At 46.4% G+C, this 23,862-nt stretch overlaps 2 protein-coding genes across 2 annotated transcripts in view; both read right to left on the minus strand.

Annotated features, from left to right (window-relative positions):
• Window positions 1–3,965: 3,965 nt before the first annotated feature.
• RBP7 (retinol binding protein 7) lies at window positions 3,966–18,175 on the minus strand. The gene is made up of 4 exons (XM_045776834.2): window positions 18,019–18,175; window positions 7,359–7,537; window positions 7,128–7,229; window positions 3,966–4,213 (listed from the first exon to the last, which is right to left on the minus strand). Exons 1-4 carry the CDS (start codon window positions 18,089–18,091, stop codon window positions 4,163–4,165), a joined length of 405 nt encoding a protein of 134 aa, XP_045632790.1. The 5' UTR covers window positions 18,092–18,175; the 3' UTR covers window positions 3,966–4,162.
• A 1,971-nt stretch (window positions 18,176–20,146) lies between these two features.
• NMNAT1 (nicotinamide nucleotide adenylyltransferase 1) overlaps window positions 20,147–23,862 on the minus strand; it is a 30,276-nt gene continuing 26,560 nt past the window's right edge. The window contains exons 7-8 of the transcript XR_015722752.1: window positions 23,419–23,593; window positions 20,147–23,214 (exon numbers count right to left, since the gene is read on the minus strand). The gene's annotated coding sequence lies outside the window, so the exon portion shown is untranslated. The remainder of the gene's footprint in view (window positions 23,215–23,418; window positions 23,594–23,862) is intronic.

Here is a 23,862-nt window from a genome sequence, read left to right on the forward strand (position 1 = left end):
AAAACTGGGTATGCTACAGTCTTAACTCAGACTGTTAAGGCCAAAGCCCTGTCAGCAAACACACCTGCCCCCAAAGCAGAATGAACAGCGCCCACCTGTGCTTTGCAATTGGCAAAAGCCTTAAAAATATTTATCCTGACTCCAAGTATGCCGTCCTAGTCCTATATGCCCATGGAGCGATTTAAAGACAAGAGGATTATTATCAAGCCATAACTGCCCAATCAAATATGGACCTGAAATTCACACATTCAAAGGATGGCGCTCCGAACCCTTAGTATGCCGACTACACTTCAAGGAGGCCCAGTATTAGATGGCTGGCTCCTGGCTGGGACCCAATGGCTATGTGACGCTAACTTGTGGCCCTGGCTTCCCCCAGGCTGGATAGGCCGCTGTACTCTGGGTTTTGCCTAGACGCACGGACATATTATTAAAACCATTACCAACCCAGCCAACCTTCCAAATTTAAAATGATGGTGGACGTGTTCTGCGTTGCATTGGTATGACCACCTACTATCCATCTTTGTTCCCTCTTGGAGACTGAAGGATGTTTGGCACGTGGAAACTCTTAGTAAGTACATGGTCAAAGCCCTAAATGACACTCAAAATAGCATTTCTCTACTAAATACTTGAGTAATACAAATGTGTAAAGCTGCTTTATAAAATAGAATAGCATTAGCTGTTTTAACTGTTGCACAAGGTACAACTTGCACTATCATAAAAACAGAATGCTGGGTATACCTTCCAGATCCCACAAATATTTCTGGGTTTCTAACTGGCGTGAGTACGCAGATTGACGCTTTTTGCTTTTAACTCCTGGACTGGAGGAAAATTATGGGTGACTATTAAGGGTCTCTTTAGGGGCGCCTGGGTGGCGCAGTCGTTAATCGTCTGCCTTTGGCTCAGGGCGTGATCCTGGCGTTCCGGGCTCGAGTCCCACATCGGGCTCCTCTGCTGGGAGCCTGCTTCTTCCTCTCCCACTCCCCCTGCTGTGTTCCCTCTCCCGCTGGCTGTCTCTCTGTCACATAAATAAATAAAATCTTAAAAAAAAAAAAAAGGATCTCTTTATCGGACTTCTCATTCTTATAGCCCTACTAATCTTAATGCATTGTCTTTTTCAGCATCTCTCCGCTTGGTGTCGAGACCCCAGCCCTACAATGACTTCACATCAACAGATGATCCCTTCTCAAGGAGGTTCATCTGTGTTGACCTCGCTGGTTTCAGCTGCCCCCCCCTTTTGTAACTCCCCTATATGTTCCCCAACTGACCAATACTGACCCATAGGTGGGGACGTCTCTACGCCCCTCAGCAGGAAGACGTTACAGAAGATGAGACCTTCCACCTTCAACAATCTTAAAGATTGAAGGGTCAAAATTGTTCAAGGGGGAAATGATGAGGGAGCAGAAGGCTGGCTGAAGACCAAGCACAAGCTGACACCCTGCGACCTCCCCCTAGTCCCCACTCCTGGGTGGGACATGTGTGACATTCTTCCAGGAATCTCCCAACTAAATGTTAATACCTTGCTAGAGGGGAAAACAACCTTCACTTGACAACGGCAAGGCCTCGGGTATCTTGTAGGTCGGTCCGCTTGAGCCTATGAAAGTTCTTTTGAAACCTCCCTTTGCCTTACTTCCCCACCTCCTGAGCATATAATCACCACTCCGCGAGACCCCGGTGCAGCAGCTCTTTCTGCCCACGGGTCCTGTTCCCGTGCTTTAATAAACCACCATTTTGCACCAAAAAAAAAAAAGATTACTCACCACATAATTCTCAACTCTGATGTCCATCTGCCAGCTCAGCTAATCCACTTATACCTGATTTGATTCTGAAACAATTTCATAGTCGTTTGGTGGGGTCACCATATCTAATTGGGTCCACAATTGCCTTCTGACTTTCTCGGGCTCTAAAGTCATTGCGTCTAAGGTCAAAGTAACAAGTTGGTTTCTGTTAGTTGAAACAAGAGTTAGATCTGATGCTCAGACTTTAATTTCCCCTTGAATTCTGTCATTATGTGGAGTCTGTGAGCTCCTTCTAGGCATAGACCTTTCCCCTAAAGCCAAGCTCAGCTTAGAGCCTAGCACACCATCAGCTCCCCTGACTTCCCTTACCCTGCGTTGACTCCATGACCCAGCAGTCCCACGGGTCTGAACTAGTCGCTCCCTTGCAAGCCTCCCTGAAACTATCCACTCGTTCCTTCCACTTCTCAGCCAAACACTCCCTGTCTGTACTTGCTCGCCTCCCCCGCTTCCACACCACCGCCCCCACCCCCCGCACGCTGGCTCAGCACCAGCCTGCCCCTGGACCAGCCTCACCCAGACAGAATGATCCCGCTTGGCTTCTTGCTGCCTCTGGCATCTCAGCGAGCACGAACCATTCCCTGGACCCCGAAACGTTTCCTGCCTTCGCTTCGTGGATGCTGCCCAGTTTCTCCAGCCCCCCTCTGGCCACCTCTGCTCTGTACCCCACTGGGCCTCAGGTTTCTCTTTCCTCACTTGGAATACAGTGTCTCTGGGGCACCTGGCTGGCTCCGTCGGTAGAGCATGCCCCTCTGGATCTCGGGGTTGTAAGTTCAAGCCCACCCTGAGTGTAGGGATTACTTATAAATAAAATCGTAGGGACACCTGGGTGGCTCATTCGTTAAGCGTCTGCCTTCGGCTTAGGGCGTGATCCCAGAGTCTTGAGATCAAGCCCTGCATCAGGCTCCCTGCTCCGCTGGGAGCCTGCTTCTTCCTCTCCCACTCTCCCTGCCTGTGTTCCCTCTCTTGCTGACTATCTCTCACTCTGTCAAATAAATAAATAAAATCTTAAAAAAAAAAAAAAGCGTCTACCTTCGGCTCAGGTCATGATCTCGGGGTTCTGGGATTGAGCCCCACATCAGGCTGCCTGCTTCTCCTTCTCCCTCTGCCCCTCCCCCTGCTTGTGCTCTGTCAAATAAATGAATAAAATATTTTAAATAAATAAATAAATTCATAAAATAGATAGATAAATAGACACAATGTCCCAGACAGTCTCATCCATATGCAGAGTGTATGTGCTTGACATCATCTCCTGATGGCCAGGCTTACACTGGGCACAGGCCCCTCAAAATCCAGAGCTCATTTTTCTGTGTGTGTTGCCTTCTTTCTGAAGGCTCCGACCTTCCTTCCTACAGCTGCCTGAACCGAAACAGGGCATCTTCCTTGACTCCTCCCCTTCCAACATCCCTACGGCGCATCAGCTCGTCGACCACCTGGGACCATGGAGTCTGCATCCTACATGATTAGTTATTTCTCTCCAGCCCCGAGTCCAGTCACTGTATTTGAGACTCAGGCTCCGGGTGCTCCTGACTGGCACCACCTCACGCTGGGATTTCTGGCAGCGTTTTCTAAACTGGCTCCTGAATTGCATCCCCCACCTACAGCCCTTTCTCCCCTGTGCAGCTGGGGTTCCCTTCCGTGAGCCAATCTAGCTGTGCAGATCTTCTGCTTAGAGACAGGCACTATCTCCCTATTACTTTGAGGACAAATCTTAGCTCTGTCACCCAGCCTTCCAGATTCTTCATGATAGGGCCCCTGCCTGCCTTCAGCCTCCTCTGGTATCTCTGGCCGTTCCACCCAGACAGGCCCATGATCCAGCAAACGCAATCTTTCAGGTGCTCAAACATCCCTCCAACCTACCCCCAGCCTTTTACCTAGAATGCTTCCCGGTGCTTCCTGCCCATCTGTGCTTCAGTTTTGAGCCCAGAGACCACCTCCACTACCCCCACCCCTGCTGCCACTTGCCCACCCCCAAAGGTTTGGTTTCCCTTCCTGAGCTCTCAGAGCTGCCAGTACATCTCACCGCTGTTCCGATGATTGTTCTGTCCATTTCCTCGCTAGACCTTGAAGACGGAACTACAGCCTGTTCATTGGTGTGTCCATGGTGCACCTAGAAGGCTTTCAAATACTTCTTCAAATAATGGGATACACTACATTTAGAAGGAACAAAAGTCAGGGTCGTTGGACAGGTTTATTGAAACAGAGCCATCTTGCCCCAATCTGAGTAAATAGTGTCTGATACCGGCTGTGGAACATCTCTCTGACCACAAGTTCCCATCGCCAACCAGGACAGGTGAACATCTGTTCATCTGGGGACAGATTTCAGCATTAAGCGGCAGTCACATGTGGGCTCTGTGGCTGGATACAGCTCAGGCTCTCTGGAACGTCTGTTTGCACACTTGGCCTTCACAGAACATTTCCTAGGGATAAGGAGGAACAGGAGAAAGAAGATGAGTGGACATGCAGTCTATTATTATTATTATTATTATTACTCAGACACTTCTGACAGCAAATACGCAGTATCTTTTCCAACTGGGTGTCCAACAATTCGCTTCTGACACTAATGCCCCAGAGCTAGCACAGACCCCACAGGCTAAGGGCTCCGTCTAGAAAATTGCCCCCACTTCAGACATCAGTCCCAAGTTCCAGGCCACCCGAGTGTCTGACCGACCAGCTACGAACGGGATTCCCACGACCCCCTCCTCAGGTTCAACAATTTGCTAGCGGTTCACAGAAACACTCTTTACTTACATTTACAGGTTTATTATAAAGGGTGCAACTAGAGAACAGCCCAATAGATGCATAGGACACAGTGTGGGGGTGTGTGTGCAGACCTTCCACGCCCCCTACAGGAGTGACGCTCTCCCCGCGCGTCAATGTTCTCACCAACTAGGAAGATCTCCAAACCCTCTCGTTTAGGGGTGTTTGTGGAGGTTTCGTTACGTAGGCATGATTGATTAAATCTTTGGCCATCTGGGAGACCCCAACCATTGATCATCTCATTAGCCTACAGGAGACCCTCATTAATTACTCTGGAGATTCCAAGGGTTTTAAGAACCAGGTACAAAGACCAAATATTTATTTTGTATTATACCACGGCATGGAGGGATTGTCCTGTGAGTATCCTCAGAGGTGGGGTCCTTCCATCCTCTGCTTGGGCAGAGTTCATGGACATCCCAAGCTAGGATGCATGTCATTTGAACTTTACTTCTTAGAGCCAACTAATCTGTATATCCTCAAATGCACTTGGTGTTTTCTTTAAAGTTCCACATTACACTTTTGTGATAGCAAGTTTCTTGATTTTGTTTCTATTGTCAGAAGAGTGTAAGATTTATCCATCTAGAATCAAAATATCTTTGTTATTTAAAGTATGCTCCACACCCAACCTGGGGTGTGAACTCACAAACCCGAGATCAAGAGTCACATGCTGTATGTCTGAGCCAGCCAGGAGCCCCCCAAATCAAAATATCTTTAATGCCTTTGTAATCAAAGACCACCCAGACCCTCAAAGACCACCCACATCCAATTTTAAGGCAAGTGCTCTAATTTTGTTTTCATGGGTATGGCTTAGATTTCTGTACATCGAGGCAAAAGGACAGAGTTGAAAGCACATATTTTTATCAGACCTGGATTTGAATCTCTACTTGGCAGCCTTGGGGAATTTCTAAATCTCAATCTCTTCATTTGTAAATGGGAAAAACAGTGTCCCTTTCACAGCACTCTTTTTTTTTTTTTTAAGATTTTTTTTTTAAAGATTTTATTTATTTATTTGACAGAGATTGAGACAGCCAGTGAGAGAGGGAACACAAGCAGGGGGAGTGGGAGAGGAAGAAGCAGGCTCACAGCGGAGGAGCCTGATGTGGGGCTCGATCCCATAACACCGGGATCACGCCCTGAGCCGAAGGCAGACGCTCAACTGCTGTGCCACCCAGGCGCCCCTTTTTTTTAAGATTTTATTTATTTATTTGACAGAGAGAAAGGCAGCGAGAGAGGGAACACAAGCAGGGGGAGTGGGAGAGGGAGAAGCAGGCTTCCCGCAGAGCAGGGAGCCCGATGCGGGGCTTGATCCCAGAACACCAGAACGCTGGGATCATGACCTGAGCCGAAGGCAGATGCTCAACGACTGAGCCACCCAGGCGCCCTATCACAGGACTGTCTTGAAGACCAAGTGAGATCATGCACACAAAGATTTAGCACAGTAATTGAGCACAAAATCATCACTCGAAAAATGTAAGCCATTATAATATACATGGCAGGAAGCAATTTTCATGTAAAAAGCCATAATTAAGCCTCGATGTACAATTTTATACCTTCTCTCTCTCTCTCTCTCTTTTTCAAAGTACGCTCCGTGCCCAGCATAGAGCCCAATGCGGGGCTTAAACTCACAACCCTGAGATCCAGACCTGAGCTGAGATCAAGAGTCGGACACTTAACCGACTGAGCCACCCAGGCGCCCCATACCTTCTAAATTATATTTAGAAATTATTGATTAGCTTGAGTTATAACTTGTATGTTCATGAAGCGCTGGTGGCCTCAGCAAGGAGACGATCTTTCGGAAGTGAGTAAGGCAACTAAGCAGAGAGCGGCAATGATGTGTGTGCCTCTAACAATGATCCTCTCCGTGAATTCTTCCGAAGGAAATAAATCCATGGATGCAAAAAGCTCTGTTCACATGAATTTGAGCAATAGCAGAAAACACCCTGAAACAATACTCCTGGACACTGAGATTATGGAAATGTTTTCTAAAAATGATAGTTCACCAACCTGATAGAGTATTATGAAGCCAGTTTGCTACCTTATTTTATTTAATTTATATATATATGTATATATTTATATATACACACACACTTGTAATATACATTCACAATATGCATGTAATATACATGTAATATACATTTATACATATTATATACAAATTTCTTATATATATATTTTTAATGATTTTATTTATTTGAGAGAGAGAGAGATAGTGAGAGAGAGCACGAGGAGGGGGGCACGGAGAGGGAGAAGCAGACCCCTCGCCAAGAAGGGAGCCTGATGCGGGGCTCAATCCCAGCTCCCTGGGATCATGACCTGAGCTGAAGGCAGATGCTTAACCAACTGAGCCACTCAGGTGCCCCTCTATATTTTTTCTATTAATACATGATTAATTCAACAGGGAAATTATTTTAAAACCTGGAATGTGTTTTGTCATAAGTGAAAAAGCAGAATACTCCGTCAGAGAGCGGAAGGTAACATGCCAAACTGAAAACAGTGGTTTGGAATGGTGGGAACGCTGCCATGGTGCAACACTGTATCATCTCATTAGATATAAGAACAAAATGTGGCAAGTACCAGGTGGAGTTCGTCCCCTTCGATCCAATGGGTCCAGCCTCTGTTCTTCTTCTCCCCCTTCTGGACACAGGTGAGTCTGTCATTGTCCCATGTGACCAAGCTCTGCAGGAGAGAGGGGAGGAGAGGCTGGTTTGCTCTGACAAGCTCCTCCACAGGTACTAAGAAGGCCGAGTTCATCTTGCAAAACCAAGAGCCTATGTTATCATTTGAATTTAAAAAAATTTTTTTTACCCTGCATTTCCTGTTATCCAGGCCTTTATTATCCTCGTCAAACTCTTCTCCAACTTTGAATGTAACAAGGTAGTTCTTCAGGGTGCTGTATGTGTGGATGGTAAAAGAATCCCCATCTTGCTCAATCACTTTCTGTGGCTTCAGCAACTTGGCTATCTTACGAGTAGCAAAGTCGATACCTTAAAAACAATTTTTAGAAAAGAAAAGAAGTCTCAACATTCGCTCAAGATGCAAAACCTAAGAATTTGGCAGCTGTCCTCAAAATCATTGTGTTTCATCACTAGTGTGTCTTTCACAATTTCAGTGCTGCTTACTGCCGAAATTGGATCTGTAGGGAGTTATCTGGGCAAAACTCTATCCAGAGGCTTGATTAAAAAGCTTGAATAGCTTTCAGGGAAGAGTCATTGGCTGGCTGTGCCTTAGGTAATGGATTTGAAGCTGGGCCTGGAAGAAGCTGTTCTGGGAGTCCCCCCACCAGAGGCAGAGAAGAGGACAAGAAAGCCAAGGGGACAAGGACTTAGGCCCCAACCCAAACTCAAACACAGCAACTCAGCCTTTGTCTCCTTTATGTATTTACACTTTGGATTAAGACAGCATTTGTTATAGACAACTGATGAATCACTGAACTCTACCTCTGAAACTAATAATACATTATATGTTAATTAATTGAGTTTAAATAAAATTAAAAAAAATTTTTTTAAAAGCTTTTGAACAGTTTCTAAACAACAACAAAAAAGGTCAAAAGCCACTGTAAATATGCATATACTACAATACATTTAGAAGTCTTCAATAAACTTTAAAACAGAGTCACACGCAGAGACATGGAATGCTGAGAAGATCCAGGTTTTGATATAGACAGTGGATTTGAACCCCATTTCCCTTCTAGTAGCTTTGAGCACATTATGTAGCTAGAGGTAACTGTGGCTGTTTTATTTTAGTTTTTTACATTAAGTAATCTCTACACGCAACTTGGGGCTCAAACTCAAAACCCCACGATCAAGAGTCACGTGCTCTCCTGACTAAGCCAGCCAGGCACCTGCTGCTATCTTAGGTAGGGCAGCCAAGTGTCACCTGGAGCCAAATGAGGTGCAGAAGCAAATCATGCAGATTTCTGGGGAGAGTGTAAGGCAGAGGTCACAGGGAGCCCAGGGACAGCAGGGAAGGGTGTGCCAGAGGGTTTCAGGAACCGCCAGGAGCCTGGGGTGACCAGAGCAGAATGACGGAGATGAGGAGGGAAGAGGATCGTGAGATGAAATGTGGGGGCGCCAGAAGGACCACAGGGCTCTAACTCAAGAAAATGAAGTCGGATGGGTGCCACGGGACTGTTAGGAGCAGGTGACACCGTCTAATTGGCAGTCAGTCACCATTGTAGGCTGGCTCATCACCTAGACATTTCTATGAGCCACAGGGCATGCATGCTTCTCCTATTTAGGGATTATCCTATTACGTAAAATAAAGTTCCAGGAATCTTTATTTCAGCAGCTTACATGGCTCATTGAAGGTAGTTTGGTCCCAGAATTGACCCCTGTTTCATTTTTTATTTTTTTATTTTTTTAAGGTTTTATCTCTTTAATCTCTACATCCAACATGGGGCTCAAACTTACAACCCCGAGATCAAGAGTCGCATGCTCCACTGACTGAGCCGGCCAGGTGACGTCCCCGTTTTAATTTGTTTGCCTGACAGATTTTGTTTTCATCTGACACGAACTGCCGCTCAGGGCTTCACAGAAAGCCCTTCCAGTCCAGAAAACGTGGCCAAGCACGGAGCAGGTCTCCTTCAGCATCTCAATAGCCCCATCCATTTCTAAGCTCAAAAATTATATAAATGTCCTTATTTTGAGAAAACTCTTCATATATATATGAATAAAAATTTAAAGATTTTATCTATTTATTTGAGAGAGAGAGAGCACGAGCAGGGGGGAAGGAGCAGAGGGAGAGGGAGAAGCGGATTTCCCAATGAGCACGGAGCCCCACAAGGAGCTCGATCCCAGGACCCCAGGATCATGACCTGCGGCGAAGTCAGACGCTTAACCGAATGAGCCACCCAGCTGCCCCTAAAGATCAAAATTTAAATCAGCTTAAGGTCTGGTCAGTTTCTGCCAGTCCATGTTTGCTGTGACCTCAGTGGTCCAATTAGCCTTTGTGCTCACAGGGCTTTGATCCAGACAAGCCATGCTTTTCCATACCATTAGATTTTCATGTAGGAATAAGGCATCCATGCAGAAGGAAGGGATAACGCAGCTACTTTGCGGACCACTACACGTGCGTGTGCGTATACGCTTTAGGGCAGGATCTCAGAGAAGCCAACACTGACTTATACTTTTCTAAACTTCAGCTGCTCACATTAACTCTTAATCCCAAAGCCACTTCTAATCTGGAGGCAATGCGGGTTTTGGAGGCAAGAGAAATTGGTTTTTAAATCCCAGCTTATGTGGTGATCTTGGGCAAGCTGGTCACACCACCACCTTCTCATGTTCATTGGGATTAAAGAGGGTGATGGGGACAAAATGGTGAACACCCGCAGCCTTTAGCAGCTGGTTCCTTCCTGCCTGGAGCTTTACACCCTGGGTCTTCCTTGGCTACGGTGGAGTCCACCAGGAACTCCCAAACCCCAGGCTAGCTCCTTTTTTTTTTTTTTTAATCTTATTTATTCATTGGAGGGGGGAAGAGCACAGAGGGAGAGTGAAAAGGAGAAGCAGATTCCCCACTGAGCAGGGAGCCCGATGTGAGGTTCGATCCCAGGATCCCGAGACCATGATCCAAGCTGAAGGCAGACGCTTAACCAACTGAGCCACCCAAGCACCCCATTTTCCAGACTTTAAAAAGCAGGCAAACGTACTTCTTTGAAGAGCAATGTTAGAACCAGGCTGGGGAGCTGCAAGATGAGTTCCAGTCAAAGAGGAGTTATTTCCCCCCTCGAGAGAGCTGCTGGCTGGGGCACATCACGAGATGTGTTGCTGGGTCTTCTCTGATACCTTACTTGACTCTTACCTCTGCCAACAGGCATTCACCTTACTTCTACTTTTAAAAAAAAGTGGCCACCACTTCTTTTCCTACACCATTGTCTGTGATTCTCTTATGGAATGTATTTTCCTTATAGGTAGATGGAAAAAAAAAAAACATCAAAAACCATTGACAGCACTTTGTATATTCAAGTTGATCAGTAATATCCAGGATTGTTAGCTCAGTTCTTAAGATAAAATTTAACATTTATAGCATTACGTAAATAGCCATTCCAGTATTAGAAGTACGACGTAAGGATTTAGTACTTAAGCCAGATCTGAGGCTTCAACAGAGTTGCTGGGCTTTCAGAAGATTATTTTCAATTACACTGATCTCCCAGGTTCTGGTCTGAAAAACTATCCTTGTGTAAAAGAAAAAGAAGCAAGGTTATCCTTAATCCTGAATAATTCTAAAACTGCATGGCTCACTTATTGTTTAAGCCAATATTTTAATTAGAAAAACAACTCCTAAAACAAAGGCACAGAATCTGCACACGCCCTCCTGATTTAGATAAGTTGCCCCCACAAATCCCATAATTGCCTTTTTAACTTAGGAGCCCTGCTTTCTGTGCTCATGAAATCTATATAGGTTGTCCTACTGTCCTCACTTCTTTGAAAGTGAAATGCTGGAAGTTTAAGTTGGTGACTATTTAATATCTAGAATTGAAGTTTTCCACTGTCTGCCTTTATCCAAAGTATAGCGTTTTCTCCCCACACTTATGTGAGTCCTATCCCACACTCATGTCTCCTATCATTTGCTTTTTCCTCTGTCAAGTTGCATTTATGAAACACACACCTAATGTGTGCAAAGCCCTAGGGCAGGGAAAGCGCCCTCCCTCTGCACTGGAACAAGAAATATCAGAGAGCAAGCACCTTCTTTGCCTCTTTAAATACTTTCTCCCGCCCCAGCCCCTAACACACAGTAAATGCCTAAGTGATATTCGTTAATGGATTAAAGCTGGAGGAGATTCCTGGAGCTGGTTGAGCAGTAGCTTTGAGGAGAGACACTTTCTTAATGGCTGTGGCACTACCTTCCCTCTCTTCAGGCAAATGAAATATTTAAATACCTTTTACTGGGGGTGGGAGTAGGGGTAGAGAGATCAAAGTCATAAATGCGCAGTCCTTGTACTTAAGGAGTTTATAACCAAGAAGGAAGGTGAAAACAGAATAATCAAAGTCTCCCTTTAAGAAGAGAATCTGTTTCAATTAAAGGAAAATTGAAAACAATCTTTTTTTTTTAATATTTTATTTATTTGAGAGAGAGAGCGTGCACAAGTTGGGGGGAGGGGCAGAGGGAGAAGCAGATTCCCTGCTGAGCAGGGAGCCCCATGTGGGACTTGATCTCAAGAAGATGCTTAACCGACTGAGCCACCCAGGCACCCTGAAAACAATCCTCTTAAACCTAGAAGCACCTTGATTATTCCAATCATAAATTCCTTCTATGTGCTATGTGCTTATTTTTTAAAGAATCTAAATGTAAGACCTTGTATAATTTACTAAGCACTTTGTTAAGTTAAATATTCAGCCAGGACAGAGATCCCAAGCTCTGTTTTTCACCAAAAGGGACAGATTTCCTGGTTGTATGTTCCTTCCATCTAATGAAAAAGATAAGGATTCTCTGGTTCTTACTATAGGAGCTATCTTTACTCCCCTTAAGTATAAAACTCTGGGTTTAAAAACACGTTTTAGTCCACTGTCTAAAGTCATAACGATGCAGGAAAGATGTTAGGGTTCAAAGCTGATGGCCAAGAAAGAATTCTTGAGACATCTTTGGTGCAAAATGGTAGTTTTATTAGGGGCACCTGGGTGGCTCAGTCAGTTAAGCATCTGCCTTCAGCTCGAGTCATGGCCCAGGGTCCAGGGATCGAGCCCCACGTCTGCCTACCTGCTCAACAGGGAGCCTGCTTCTCCCTCTCCCTCTACCCTTCGCCCCCACTTGTGCTCTCTCTCTCAAATAAATGAAAAATAAATTTTTTTAAAAAAGGGGAAAATATGTTTATTTAAAAAATGGTAGTTTTATTAAAGCTTGGGGACAGGACCCATGGGCAGAAAGAGGTGCACTGGGGTCGTGAGGAGTGGCCCATTATATGCTCTCAAGGTGGGAGGGGGTTAGGGATAGCGTAAGTCTCCCGGGTATTTTGGAAACAAGGTTTCCAGGATCCCGAGGGGACATAGCCATTGTTAAGAAAAGGTCATTTATTCCTGTTTAGTAAAAACTCAGTCATGAGACTCTTCAGATGTATATGGGTGGGTCCTATGCTTGGAGGACGACTGCCAATATGTATCTTGGGGGGTAGAGATAAAGGAAGTTTCCAAAGGAATTTTTATATGTTAAAGTCCACTTACAGGATCCTGGGAGTCGAGCTAAGATTGCCTTTTGCCCTTAGCACAGTGTCAACATCGAGGTAACTGAGCTCCCAGAGGAAGGCCACTCTACCTGTTTCAAGGGCTTGTCAATGGCTGTAGGAAGTAAGGAAATTTAATTTTTCTTTTGCCTTTCTTTCCCACATCACTAAGACATGGTGAAGATAGGAGGGAAGGCTAATTGACAACATGTACTTATTAATCAACTCAAACAACTGCATTTAAAAGGAGTTCTAATTTTTTTAAAAGTAATATAGGATTTGTTGTAGGTTTTCTACTAAAGTCTCCTTACAATAAAAGGTTCTTGGATTTTTTTTTTATTGTGATAAAATATACATAACATAAAATTTACCATTTTATTCATTTTTAGGCATACAGTTCAATGGTGGTAAGTAGATTCACAATGTTGTCCAGCCACCACCATTAGCCAATTCCAGAATTTTTTCATCCTCCTGGGCGGAAACTCTGTTCTTGATGGGGCTTAGGTCATGCTCCCCCCCAAATATGGTAGCTTGGCGTATTGAATAGTTTAAGCTGAAGAAATTTGAGGGATGGTAGGTGCGAGAAGAGCTTTCTGACCTTCCCTGCGAGCAGGTCCCAAGACCCTCATACGAGAGGTGCCTTCTCTACAACGGAGGTTAGGAGCATTCTTATCTCTGAAAACATGGGACACAGAGCGGAGTTTGAAGAACAGAGCTTGCTAAGTTTCTAAGTTTGCTTGTTATGTTTCAATTCTAGAATTTCTATTTGTTTCTTTCTCAACTCTGCTATGTTACTCTGTATAGATTCTGGTTCCTTGCCTTAATTAAACTCAGCATAAACTGCTTCTTGTTCTATTTCGGCTAATCCCAGTATCTGGAGACCCTGTTTCTGTTGTTGGTCGTTTCTACGGATTCTTGCTACTAGGGTCTTTTAATTTTTTAACAGCTTTATTGAGGTATAATTGATGTACAAAAACCAGTACGTATTTAATATGTGCAATTTGTGTGTTTGGGCTTAAGCAAACACCCAGGGGTGTTTGCTCAATCACGACGACAGAGCCAACACCTTCCAGAATTTTCCTGTCATGCGTTTTTATCTCCTTATGTACTTGCTTGACTTGATTATTTCTTGGGCACTGTTTCTGTAGAGTGTGCATGTAGGGCTGGCATGATGTTCTCTTCCTCCAAAGAGGGTGTTTTTTTTGTTTTTTGGGTTTTTTTTTGTTTTTTTTTTTTTGGAGGGGGTGGTTATTATTGCTTTTAAGGCCACTGGCTGTCTGGAAGCACCTGAATTCAAGTTCAGGTCTTGAGATTTTTCTGGACCACCAAGAATGATTCACAGTGAATCTACAGTCTGTTCAGAAAATATATATATTTGGTCTAGCTTAATTTAGCTATCTTCTTTGGGAGAGTTAGTATAAATAAATTAGTTTGCCATCAGCAGAGGCAAAAGTTCTCAGGAAAGGTCTATTTCTGCATAAGTCGGTATTAGAATATGCATAAGTAAGGACAATAGGTTTTCCGGTACAGTTGACCCTTGAACACCACAGGGGTTAGGGGAGTCCTGTCGTGCTCAGTTGAAAATCCTTATGTAACTCTTGACTCCCTCAACACTTCACTGATAATAGCCTCCTGGTGACCAGAAGCCTTCCCAATAACACAAACGGTTAATACACATTTTGTATGTTATGTGTATTCGATGCTGTATTCTTACAATAAAGTCAGGTAGAGAAAAAGAAAATGTCATTAAGAAAATCATACGGTAGCAAAAATACATGAACAATTCTATACTGTATTTATAAAAAGAAAATCCTCATATAAGCAGATCCACATAGTTCAAACCTGTGTGTTCAGGGTCAACTGTGGTTACATTCTGCAGTTGTCCCTCCGATGACTTGACACATGACAGAGCAGCACTTAAGTTTTAATTGGCATCTGAATCACCTGCGAATCTGGTTAAATGCAGATTCTGATGCTGTGAACCTGGGATCTGGGGTGAGGCTCAGAGTCTGCAAGCTAAGAGGCTCCTGCTAGCTCTGAGTAACAAAACCCTACCCTTATCTGGTCCCGAGCCCCTAATCTGTCCAGGGGAGACCGGGTTGACCCTGGAGTCCGTGTTATTTGCAGTGGGTGCCAGATCACTTTCTTCCCAGCTAGTGAGGAACTGGCAAGAGGTTTTAAGTCTGATTTCAGCTATCGTATAGAATGCAAGAGATCTCTTGGTCTGTACTTGAGATACTTAGAATATCAGATCTGGCCCAACGACCTCGTTTGACAAAAGGGGAAACTAAAGGAAGTCAGAAGTTACGTAACTTTGATTCTATGACCCACAGTCAACGGCTAAGCTAGCTGGGTTTCCGGCGTGACGCTCTGTTACCCTAAACAGCCTCTCTATTCCAGAAATCCTCAGCGCACTTACGTTTCTTTTGGCAAACAGATGGCAAGTAAGAGTTATGTGCATTGTCGGGATTGAGTATCTTTCTGGAACCTCAACCAAAAGTAAGACTAAGGGTTGCGAGGCAGGATGCTGACTCAGTGCTACATGGCTTAGTCCTCTGGGAAGCGAGTTGGATCAAAAATAAATATGTCAAGTAAATAAATAAATGGCCTCTGTTAACCTCTAGGATCTCGCACTGTGGCAGATCATTGTTAAGCCTCTACTGTCATCATGGAAAAAAAGTATCAAACAAGGGATCCTAGCAGAGCGTACAGAAAAGCAAGACTGTGGGGACAGGTGAGGGATGGTACTAAGGCAGATGTGAAAAACACTAATCCCGACATTCAGAAGGCTGCTTTGTGATACCAGACAGACTTCGCGCAGGACGTCTTCCCGTACTTGGAATGCTGACTCTGACTCCATTCTGTTGTGTCTCAGAGGTTTGCTCTAAAAGCCATGGAGAGGGGCGCCTGGGTGGCACAGCGGTTAGGCGTCTGCCTTCCGCTCAGGGCGTGATCCCGGCGATCTGGGATCGAGCCCCACATCAGGCTCTTCCGCTGTGAGCCTGCTTCTTCCTCTCCCACTCCCCCTGCTTGTGTTCCCTCTCTCGCTGGCTGTCTCTATCTCTGTCAAATAAATAAATAAAATCTTAAAAAAAATAAAATAAAATAAAATAAAAATAAAAGCCATGGAGATTGTCACACTCGCAGCAGAGACCAAGGCAGCATTCGAAGCCATCACCTGACGTTTAGCCTTTATCCCTCACACGAGTGGCCAGATCACAGCCAGATAAACCAGGGAAGAAAGCGCTTATAGTCACACGTCACCACTCATTTGGAGGTGGGGCAGATAAGTAAAATATCAGGACCCACCGCCTTTGGGAAACGTAAGCATTCACTCCTACTCAGGAATTGGAAGCAAAGGAAATGAGATTCAGGTTGAAGGGTGATCAGGATACGGCACCCCAAAATACGCCACACTGGCATACTGATTATATTGAACCGAAGACAACCGGGAAGAAGCCGACAGAAGCAAAGCTCTCGGCCCTCCCCCATCTGCCTACAACCAGGACATAAACTTGTCAAGTTGTCCCCCCTCCCCTCTGTTCTAGGACAGGCAGCAGTTAGGGAGGTGACTCTAGACTCTTAGCAGCCTGGAGACAGCCCCAGAAGAACTACATAATAAAAATAAACCTTCCCAACCAGCCCCTATTTGCTGTTAGTTGCCCCTTGTATTGTTAGTTACCTTCCCCCCAATACCCCCCTAGAAACTCAGAGTCTGTCTTGTCCCTTCTCTACAAAGTTACTGCTCTTTGCTAAGATGTTCTACAGACAGGCTCAAGTTCCAACCGCCCAACACTGAGTGCTCCCAGGTGCCCTCACCAGCAGCTGCCACCAGCTTCTGGTGGTTCATCTGTCCTTTGTTAGTCTAATTTACACGGCCCCAGCCAATGAACCTAGGATAGGATGTGCAAAATCTTTCTTTCCTTCGCTACAGGGTTTTATGGTGGTCTGAATCAGATTTACCTTGAGAAGCCCCAGACTTCCCTACTTAGAGTGTGGAGGGCGGAGAGGAAGCCCACCAAAAGCACGGAACTCTTAAGAACCCACTGGAGCCACAGAACTGTACATTTCAAAAGCGTTAAAATGGCCCTCCCTCCCTCTCAATTTATAGATGCAGCAACAGGCCCAGTGTCAGATAAGGAGAAGCCAGAACAGCTGCCGGGTCCCCATGCTCCCAGCTGCTCTAGCCACCGATTGGTGTCACTCAGGGGAAGGCGCTTGGCACAGAGGTGCTCTGAGGCCCCACATCTGAAGAACCACAGTAAGAGAAGGACAAACTGGGAATCAGTAAGGAAGGGAGGTGTTCTACCTTCAAGGGCAGGAAACATTCTCCAAGCCCCTGCGAAGCAAGGACATGGGTCAGACCCCCACCACCCCTTATACACCCCTGGCGGCTACCGAGTCCCCTTCCCTGGGCGCAGACTAGGCTCCCCGCTACGCACTGGGGGGAGCAGGGCCCAGGCAAAGAAAAGACCCCTCCAGTCACCCACCACCGGCCCCGGGGCTGGCACTAAGTCCTTGGGGGCGGGGGGGGGGGGGGTGGCCACCTAGGGGTCTGGGTTTCTTGTCCCCACTCAAGCCCTTGAGGGGAGAGGGGAAGTCAGAAAACTAAAGATTTCCAAAGCGGTTCCCGAACTCTAGCGGGCACCAGAGTCGCCTGGTGGGGGGCGGCGGGGACCTCGTGCACCTGAGCGCAGCCGGGAGCTCTGGACTCCCAGGGCCGGCGACCTCGCTAGCAGAGCCCCAGGACTTGGGAGAAATCCAGAGCCTCGCCGCAGAGGGACCAGGACGTCCCCTCGCCGGCAGGACGCCCTTCGGACCCCCAAGTCCTCCTGAGAGGTGGCCGGAGAATCGGCCACGGGGCGGGTAGAGACCGACGGGGGCACAGGCTTAAGGACCGGCGACGGGGGGGGAAAGGAAGTACGCGGGAAGGGGGGGGGGCAGAGGATGGACGTGGGGACGGAGGATGGACGAGGGGGGGAATGGTAGAGGGGGTACAGGGGAAGGGGGAGGAGGACGGGGAGATGTAGGGACAGGGGGTTGGGGAGGACACTGGATAGTTGGGAGTAGGACACAGGACGGGGAGACTGGGAAACGGGGTGGAGGAGAGATGATGGACGGGTGGGATGGAGGAGGGGGAGACGCGGGAGGGGAGACCAGGGGACGGGGGAGGGCGGAACAGAGGGATGGGGGTACGGGGGTACCAAGTACGGGAAGACGGCCGCCCCGGGAAACGGACGGCCAGGCCAAGCCCCGCGGCCTCCGCGCCGACCCCAGGACTGCCGGTGGGCGGCGCGGACCCCCCCGCCCTACCTAGGGCCAGCATATAGCCCTCGAAGTTGTCGCTGCTGAGCAGGTTCCAGGTGCCGCTGAGGTCGGCGGGCATGGCGGGGCAGGGCGACAGCGGCCGGCGGGCGGCGGGGCCTCGGCTTATGTGCGGGGCCGGGGAGGCGGGCCGGGGCGGGACCGCGAGGTGACAGCAGCGCCGGGAGGAGCCGAGCCTCGGACGCACCTGCTGGGAAACCCTCTGGGCTCCCGCCTGCTCCGCCACGTGCTCCCGGTTTTCTGCCCCCGCGCGCGGCCGCTCCTGCTATCTTGCGCCTTCCACCTCCTCCTCTTGAACTCTAAACCCAGGCGCGCCCCACACCGTGCTCCGAGCCGCACTTTTTTCTCTGCCTGCACGGTAATAATGACCAAGGGAATTCAAATGCATGGCATTAATAAAGTTTCCGGTCAAAGAACCCAACTCTGGTGGTCTCAGTATACATAGAGGTTAGTTTCTCTTACCTATCAAGCAGTCCTGGGAGAGTGATGGTTGGCAACTCGGGAAGGTGGAAGCGGCATCTCCGTGATTCTCCTGGCCTTTTATGCCCGCTGGTTACCTCGCCGTCATGAATTGGCTGCTGGGTTTCCTGCCAGGACATCCCCGTTCCAGGTGAGAAGGAAGGGGGAAAGCACCACCTGCCATTAGCCCTTCCTTAGATTTCTATTTATAGTCATTGGCCAAAGCTATGTCAGATGCCACTTCTAACTGCAGGGAACCTGAGGAATCTCCTCTTCAGTCTTGACAATGGAGAAAGCAGAGAAGAGGGCTGGAAATGTAGGCTAACCTGCCGGCTCCAAAATTTAGAGTCTATTTCTGACTCACCCATGAGCTCCAGACTCAACTATATTTAAAGATTTTATTTTTTATTTTATTTTATTTTTTATTTTATTTTAAGTAGGCTCCATACCCAATGTGGAGCTTGAACTCATGACCCTGAGATTAAGAGTCACATATCCTACCAACTGAGCCAGCCAGGCACCACAGACTCAAATATATTAATAGTTAACATTGATTGAGTGCTTACTGTGTATATTATCATTTGTCACAAAATCCTACTTCTCCAATACTTTATTGTATCCATTTGACAGAGACAAAAACTGAGACAAAGAACCTGTCCAAGGTCATACAGTTGGGGGAAGAGTCTGGATTTGATCCCAGGCAGCCTGGCTTCTGAGCTCCTGTGCCACCTCTCACTGCCTAGGTGATGTCTCCACTTGGATGTCTGAAGCGCATCTCAAACTGAACACATCCAGGACGGTATGGAATAGTCTTCGCTCTCCTCATCTCCATAAACCACATGACTGGTTACCAGTCACCTGGTTGCTCAAGCCCAAAACCAAGTAGATACTGTGGATTTCTCTCTTCTCTGCTCATCCACTTCCAATCCATCAGCCAGTCCTGTTGGTTTTACTATCCTAACCCAAGCTGCCATCATGTCTTGCCTCCTGCCTGGACTTGCCGCTTCCCCTCTGATCCCATCAAACCGTCCTCCACACTGTAGCCAGGGCAAGCTTTTGAGAAAAGTAACTCAGATTTGATCATTCCTCTGCTTAAAACCCTTTGGTGTTGTTCTATTTTTCTTGAAAGGAAATTTGTACTCTCCTATGGTTCAAAAAGCCCTTCCTGATTTGGCTTCTGGATACTTCTACAACCGTGTCACATTCTGTCTCCCCCAACTCAGGAACTCCAGTCACACCAGGGGTCTTCGTGTATGGTGTCCCCTCTTTCTGGGATGTTTTTCTCCTGGTTTTTCACGGTTAGTCCCTTTGGCTTCCAGTTCAAAAGGCACAATTAGGAGAACAGCCTTTTCTAATCGTGCTCTCCATGGAGAGGAATTTCCCCTAAACACCCCGGCCTCTTTTCAAACCTACTTCCTTCTCATGGAAGTGGAATGAGTTTTCTGCTTGGGGGCAGCGAGGGTGACTACCCATCCTGGTTTCCCCAGGACTGAAGGAGTGCCCAACACATGGGATTTTCACTGCTACAAGTGGAAAAGTTCCAGGAAAACCTAGAATGTGTTGCTTGCCTGAGGGCAACAGCCACTAAACCATTCTTCTCTAGGTGCAGGGTATTTCCATTTTTTTCTTCTCCCCTTTTGATACAGACTTGAGAGTGTTTTGTTTTGTTTTTTTTTTTTTTTACAAACCGAAACTTTCCCTCTGGTAGACTGTTCCAAAGTCTAGACTAGGGGAGTTGGTATATAAGCTATTATTGCCCCCCCAATTTAATGGCTTAAAAAGAACAAAAAAACATTAATTTCCTCTTAAATCTGCAATTTGGGGATGGCTCACAGGGGACAGCTCATCCCAGCTCCATGTAGCATTAGCTGGGATAACTTGACTCCAGTTGGCAGGGTAGGAGAAGACATTTCCAAAATGGCTTATTCTCACCATTGGCAAATTAATGCTGGCTATCTTAGCTTGGAGCCCAGCCAGGGCTATGGGCCAGAAGCCAGGTTCCTTTCCATGGGGTGGGGTGGGGGGGCTGTCCACCAGCTGCTTGGGCTTCCTCACAGCATGGGTGGCTGGGTTTTGAGAGGGAGCATCCCAAGAGAACCAGTAAGACGCTGTACTGTCTCTTATGCCCGAGTCTCCAAAGTCACATAATGTCATTTCCACCAGAGTCACACGCCTACCCAAATCCAAAGGGAGGGAACTTGGACCTCATTTCTCAATGTCACATTGTAAGAAGAGCAAGTGGGTTGGGAGATCTTCTAACAGCCATCTTGGAAAACACATAGTCTGTCACGGTTACCTATTCCGCTTTGACCCTCAGGCAGGCTTCAACTTCGAACATTTATCAGACTTTCTCAGTCATAAAGATGCTATTTTGCGGGCGCCTGACTGGCTCAGTCCATGGAGTGTGCAACTGTTGATCTTAGGGTCATGAGTTTGAGCCCACCTTGGGTGTAGAGATTACTTTAAAAAAAAAAGTTTTTAAATGTTATTTTCATTCATTTGTTGCTTTTTTATCTTATTTTTCAGTTGGTTTAGAACTTGGACAAAAAAATACTTGACTTTTTTCAATAATCTCTGAGTCACCTTTTTAGACAGTCTTCTGATATATTTCTCATATCCATTTACTCTGCATCACATCTCTGCTTACTTCTTTCATAATTATCATAATCCAAAAGTATCTTTTTTTGGTTTGTTTACTGACTCCCTTTTTCATTAAAATTTCAAGGGCAGAGACCACGCTCATCTCATTTGCCTCTACAGCATCTCCAGGGCCTAGCACAGTGCCTGGCAAGTGCTCCGTAAATGTTTGTTGAATGAATGGCTTTTCCAAAGGAGAAATGCCATTTTTACTGAGAAACAAGAGTGACCCTGCCTCGCCCAGATTCTCCTAACTATAAGACATTGATTCCTTTGGTGGAATATGACAGGCTGATATCAAATCCTGGATTAGCTCTATCTTGCCATTTAATGAGCACAGAACGTTGAACTCTGACCAGATTTCTGGAGCATGAAGCCCATTTAAATTCCGGAAAACAAAGTGAATAGGACACAGAGAAGTCATACTTGCTTCCTACCCTTAATATCTTATTGTTCTAACTGTTGGCCTGAAATGAAAGTCACAGAAATAACTAATAACATGTTGGCATCTGTGCTGGTCGGTATGGCTGTTGGCCAGGTTGAGCAAGGGCCATCTAGTATGGATAGAGTTGAATTTCAGTTGAAGTGGACATAGATTGAGCTTGGCCATGGGATGAAGAGTAATCTTCTCCTCCACAGTTCTCAGACCTTTCTTGTAGACTAGGATCAAAAGTTCTCTCTGGAAAGAAGGGTAAAATTTACTTGGCCAATTTGAGCCCTTTCTTTCCCTCCATTTGATTTTGGCAAAGTAAATTGTAAGATTATAGCCAAGATGAGATCCTAACCCTGTGTACCAACGCTGCTCCTCCTTGACGGAAATGGATGGGAATGAATGAGGGGCACTTGGCCACGGATTCCACTCTCGTGTTGCCTGAGGGAGTCTCGTACTGGTTGGGGAAAGAATTGCGTGGACACTGTTGACACTTCATGCCATCCATCCTTCCACCCCCTAAGGCAGGGAAGCATTGCCATCAAGGAACTTGGTCCAGTTCTAGGAGTAAGATCTGGATTAGTTTAAGACTGAGCCAATCACAGAAATCCTACCTCCTTTGGCAGCGATTGGTTTTAGAGACAGCAGGTCTCGATGAAGTTGAATCAGCCAAGGATATATGATGATAAGTTTGATAGGCCTGTTGGGAAAGATGTTTCTTTGATTTTAACAAAGCCCTAGGCAGCCAGCCTTTCCCCCACTTGTGAATAAGAGCAGGGAAGCCTTGCTACCAGAGACCATCCTACTACTGAGGGAGAACCAGACTCAGGACACTGTGAGCTGCAGAGTGGAGGGATGGAAGGCCCCTGTGTCCTTGATGACACCGTTGGTTCACTGTTCCCAGGCACCCTGAATCTGGCCCTCCGTCTGCACTTCTGGGTGTAAGTGTCCTTATTGTTTAAACCACCTGGAGTTGAAATTCCTGTTTACCTGCAGTGGAAAATATCCTGATATAGAAAATAAAATTAAATTACTCTTTGCTTATTTGCCTTTTTAAACCTGTTTGAGGGCATGGAGTGTCTGGGTGGCTCAGTCAGTTAAGCCTTCTGCTCAGGTCATGATCTCAGAGTCCTGAGATCAAGTCCCACTTCGGGCTCCTTGCTCAGTGGGGGTCTGCTTCTCCCTCTCCCTCTGTGCTCTCCCAAGTAAATAAAATACTTTAAAATATATATATAAACCTGTTTGAGGGCAGAAGAGCTAATTATGGTTCTGTTCTAAGCATGTTTAACTTGCTGAGAGTACTGAGCAAATGTTAAATAAAATACTACTATGGGGCGCCTGGGTGGCTCGGTCGGTTGTGCGTCTCACTCTTGGTTTTGGCTCAGATCGTGGTATCATGGGTTGTGGGATCAAGTGCCATGTCGGGCTCCCTGATCAGCCTGGGGTCTGCTTGAGGATTCTCTCCCTCTGCCCCTCCCCCTACTTGTGCACGCACATACTCGTGAACAAACTGAGGGTTGCTGGAGGGGTGGGGGAGATGGGCTAGATGGGTAATGGGTATTAAGGAGGACAGTTGTGATGAGCACTGGGTATTGTATGTAAGTGATGAATCACTGAATTCTACTCCTGAAATCAATATTGCACCGTATGTTAACTGTCTAAAATTTAAATTAAAAAAAAGAAAAAAGAAAAAGATAGAAAAAAATATATATTAAAAAAAGCACCACTTCATGAATACTACTATTTCAACAAGCACAGTGTGGCCAGAAGCTCAGGTCTTCTGCTTTGGTGGGAGTGATTCTTCTAGCTGCACTATTTTAAAGCTTATTAATCAAGAGAAACTTTGGATGCCAAGAATCTACCTTGGAGAAGGTAGCTGGGACTTTGCCTCCATGAGCTGAGCCAAACACAGCCCGCCGGGCCCCTCGGCCTTGTTCCTCTGTGCTGTGCCGCAGAGTGAAAATGCCAACGAGGCCATCCAAATCCGGGGCTCTCACTCATCCTCGGATTTCCCACGTAGCTGTTGTTCTTGAGACCCTGGGGAGGACCAAATAGGGCAAGCGATAAAAAAACCACAAACTTCCTTTCTTCCTTGCCTGTCCTCCGTTTCTGAGACCCTCCCGCAAGCCTTTAGTACAACTGTTGTAACGCGTGGTGGCATGCCTGTTCTCAGCACCTCCTCCCACCTCAGGCTGCCCAAGTTAGAAAAACAAAAGCCCCCCAAACAGAACAGAAATAGGACTCCTTGACCTTCAGATAAATGACAAACAACTCCTAGTGTAAGGCGCTCCCCGTGGACCGCCCTC

This window comes from Ursus americanus, chromosome 33 (genome assembly GCF_024610735.1).
Source record: "Ursus americanus isolate L20-20 chromosome 33, mUrsAme1.1.p, whole genome shotgun sequence".
Lineage (NCBI taxonomy): Eukaryota > Metazoa > Chordata > Mammalia > Carnivora > Ursidae > Ursus > Ursus americanus.

Coding starts and splice junctions, on each gene's coding strand:
- RBP7 (XM_045776834.2), bottom strand. CDS start 18,091: ATGCCCGCCGACCTCAGCGGCACCTGGAACCTGCTCAGCAGCGACAAC. Junction 7,538..18,018: donor GGGCTATATGCTGGCCCTAG/GTAGGGCGGGGG, acceptor ATTGTTTTTAAG/GTATCGACTTTGCTACTCGT. Junction 7,230..7,358: donor TGGATAACAGGAAATGCAGG/GTAAAAAAAATT, acceptor TCTCTCCTGCAG/AGCTTGGTCACATGGGACAA.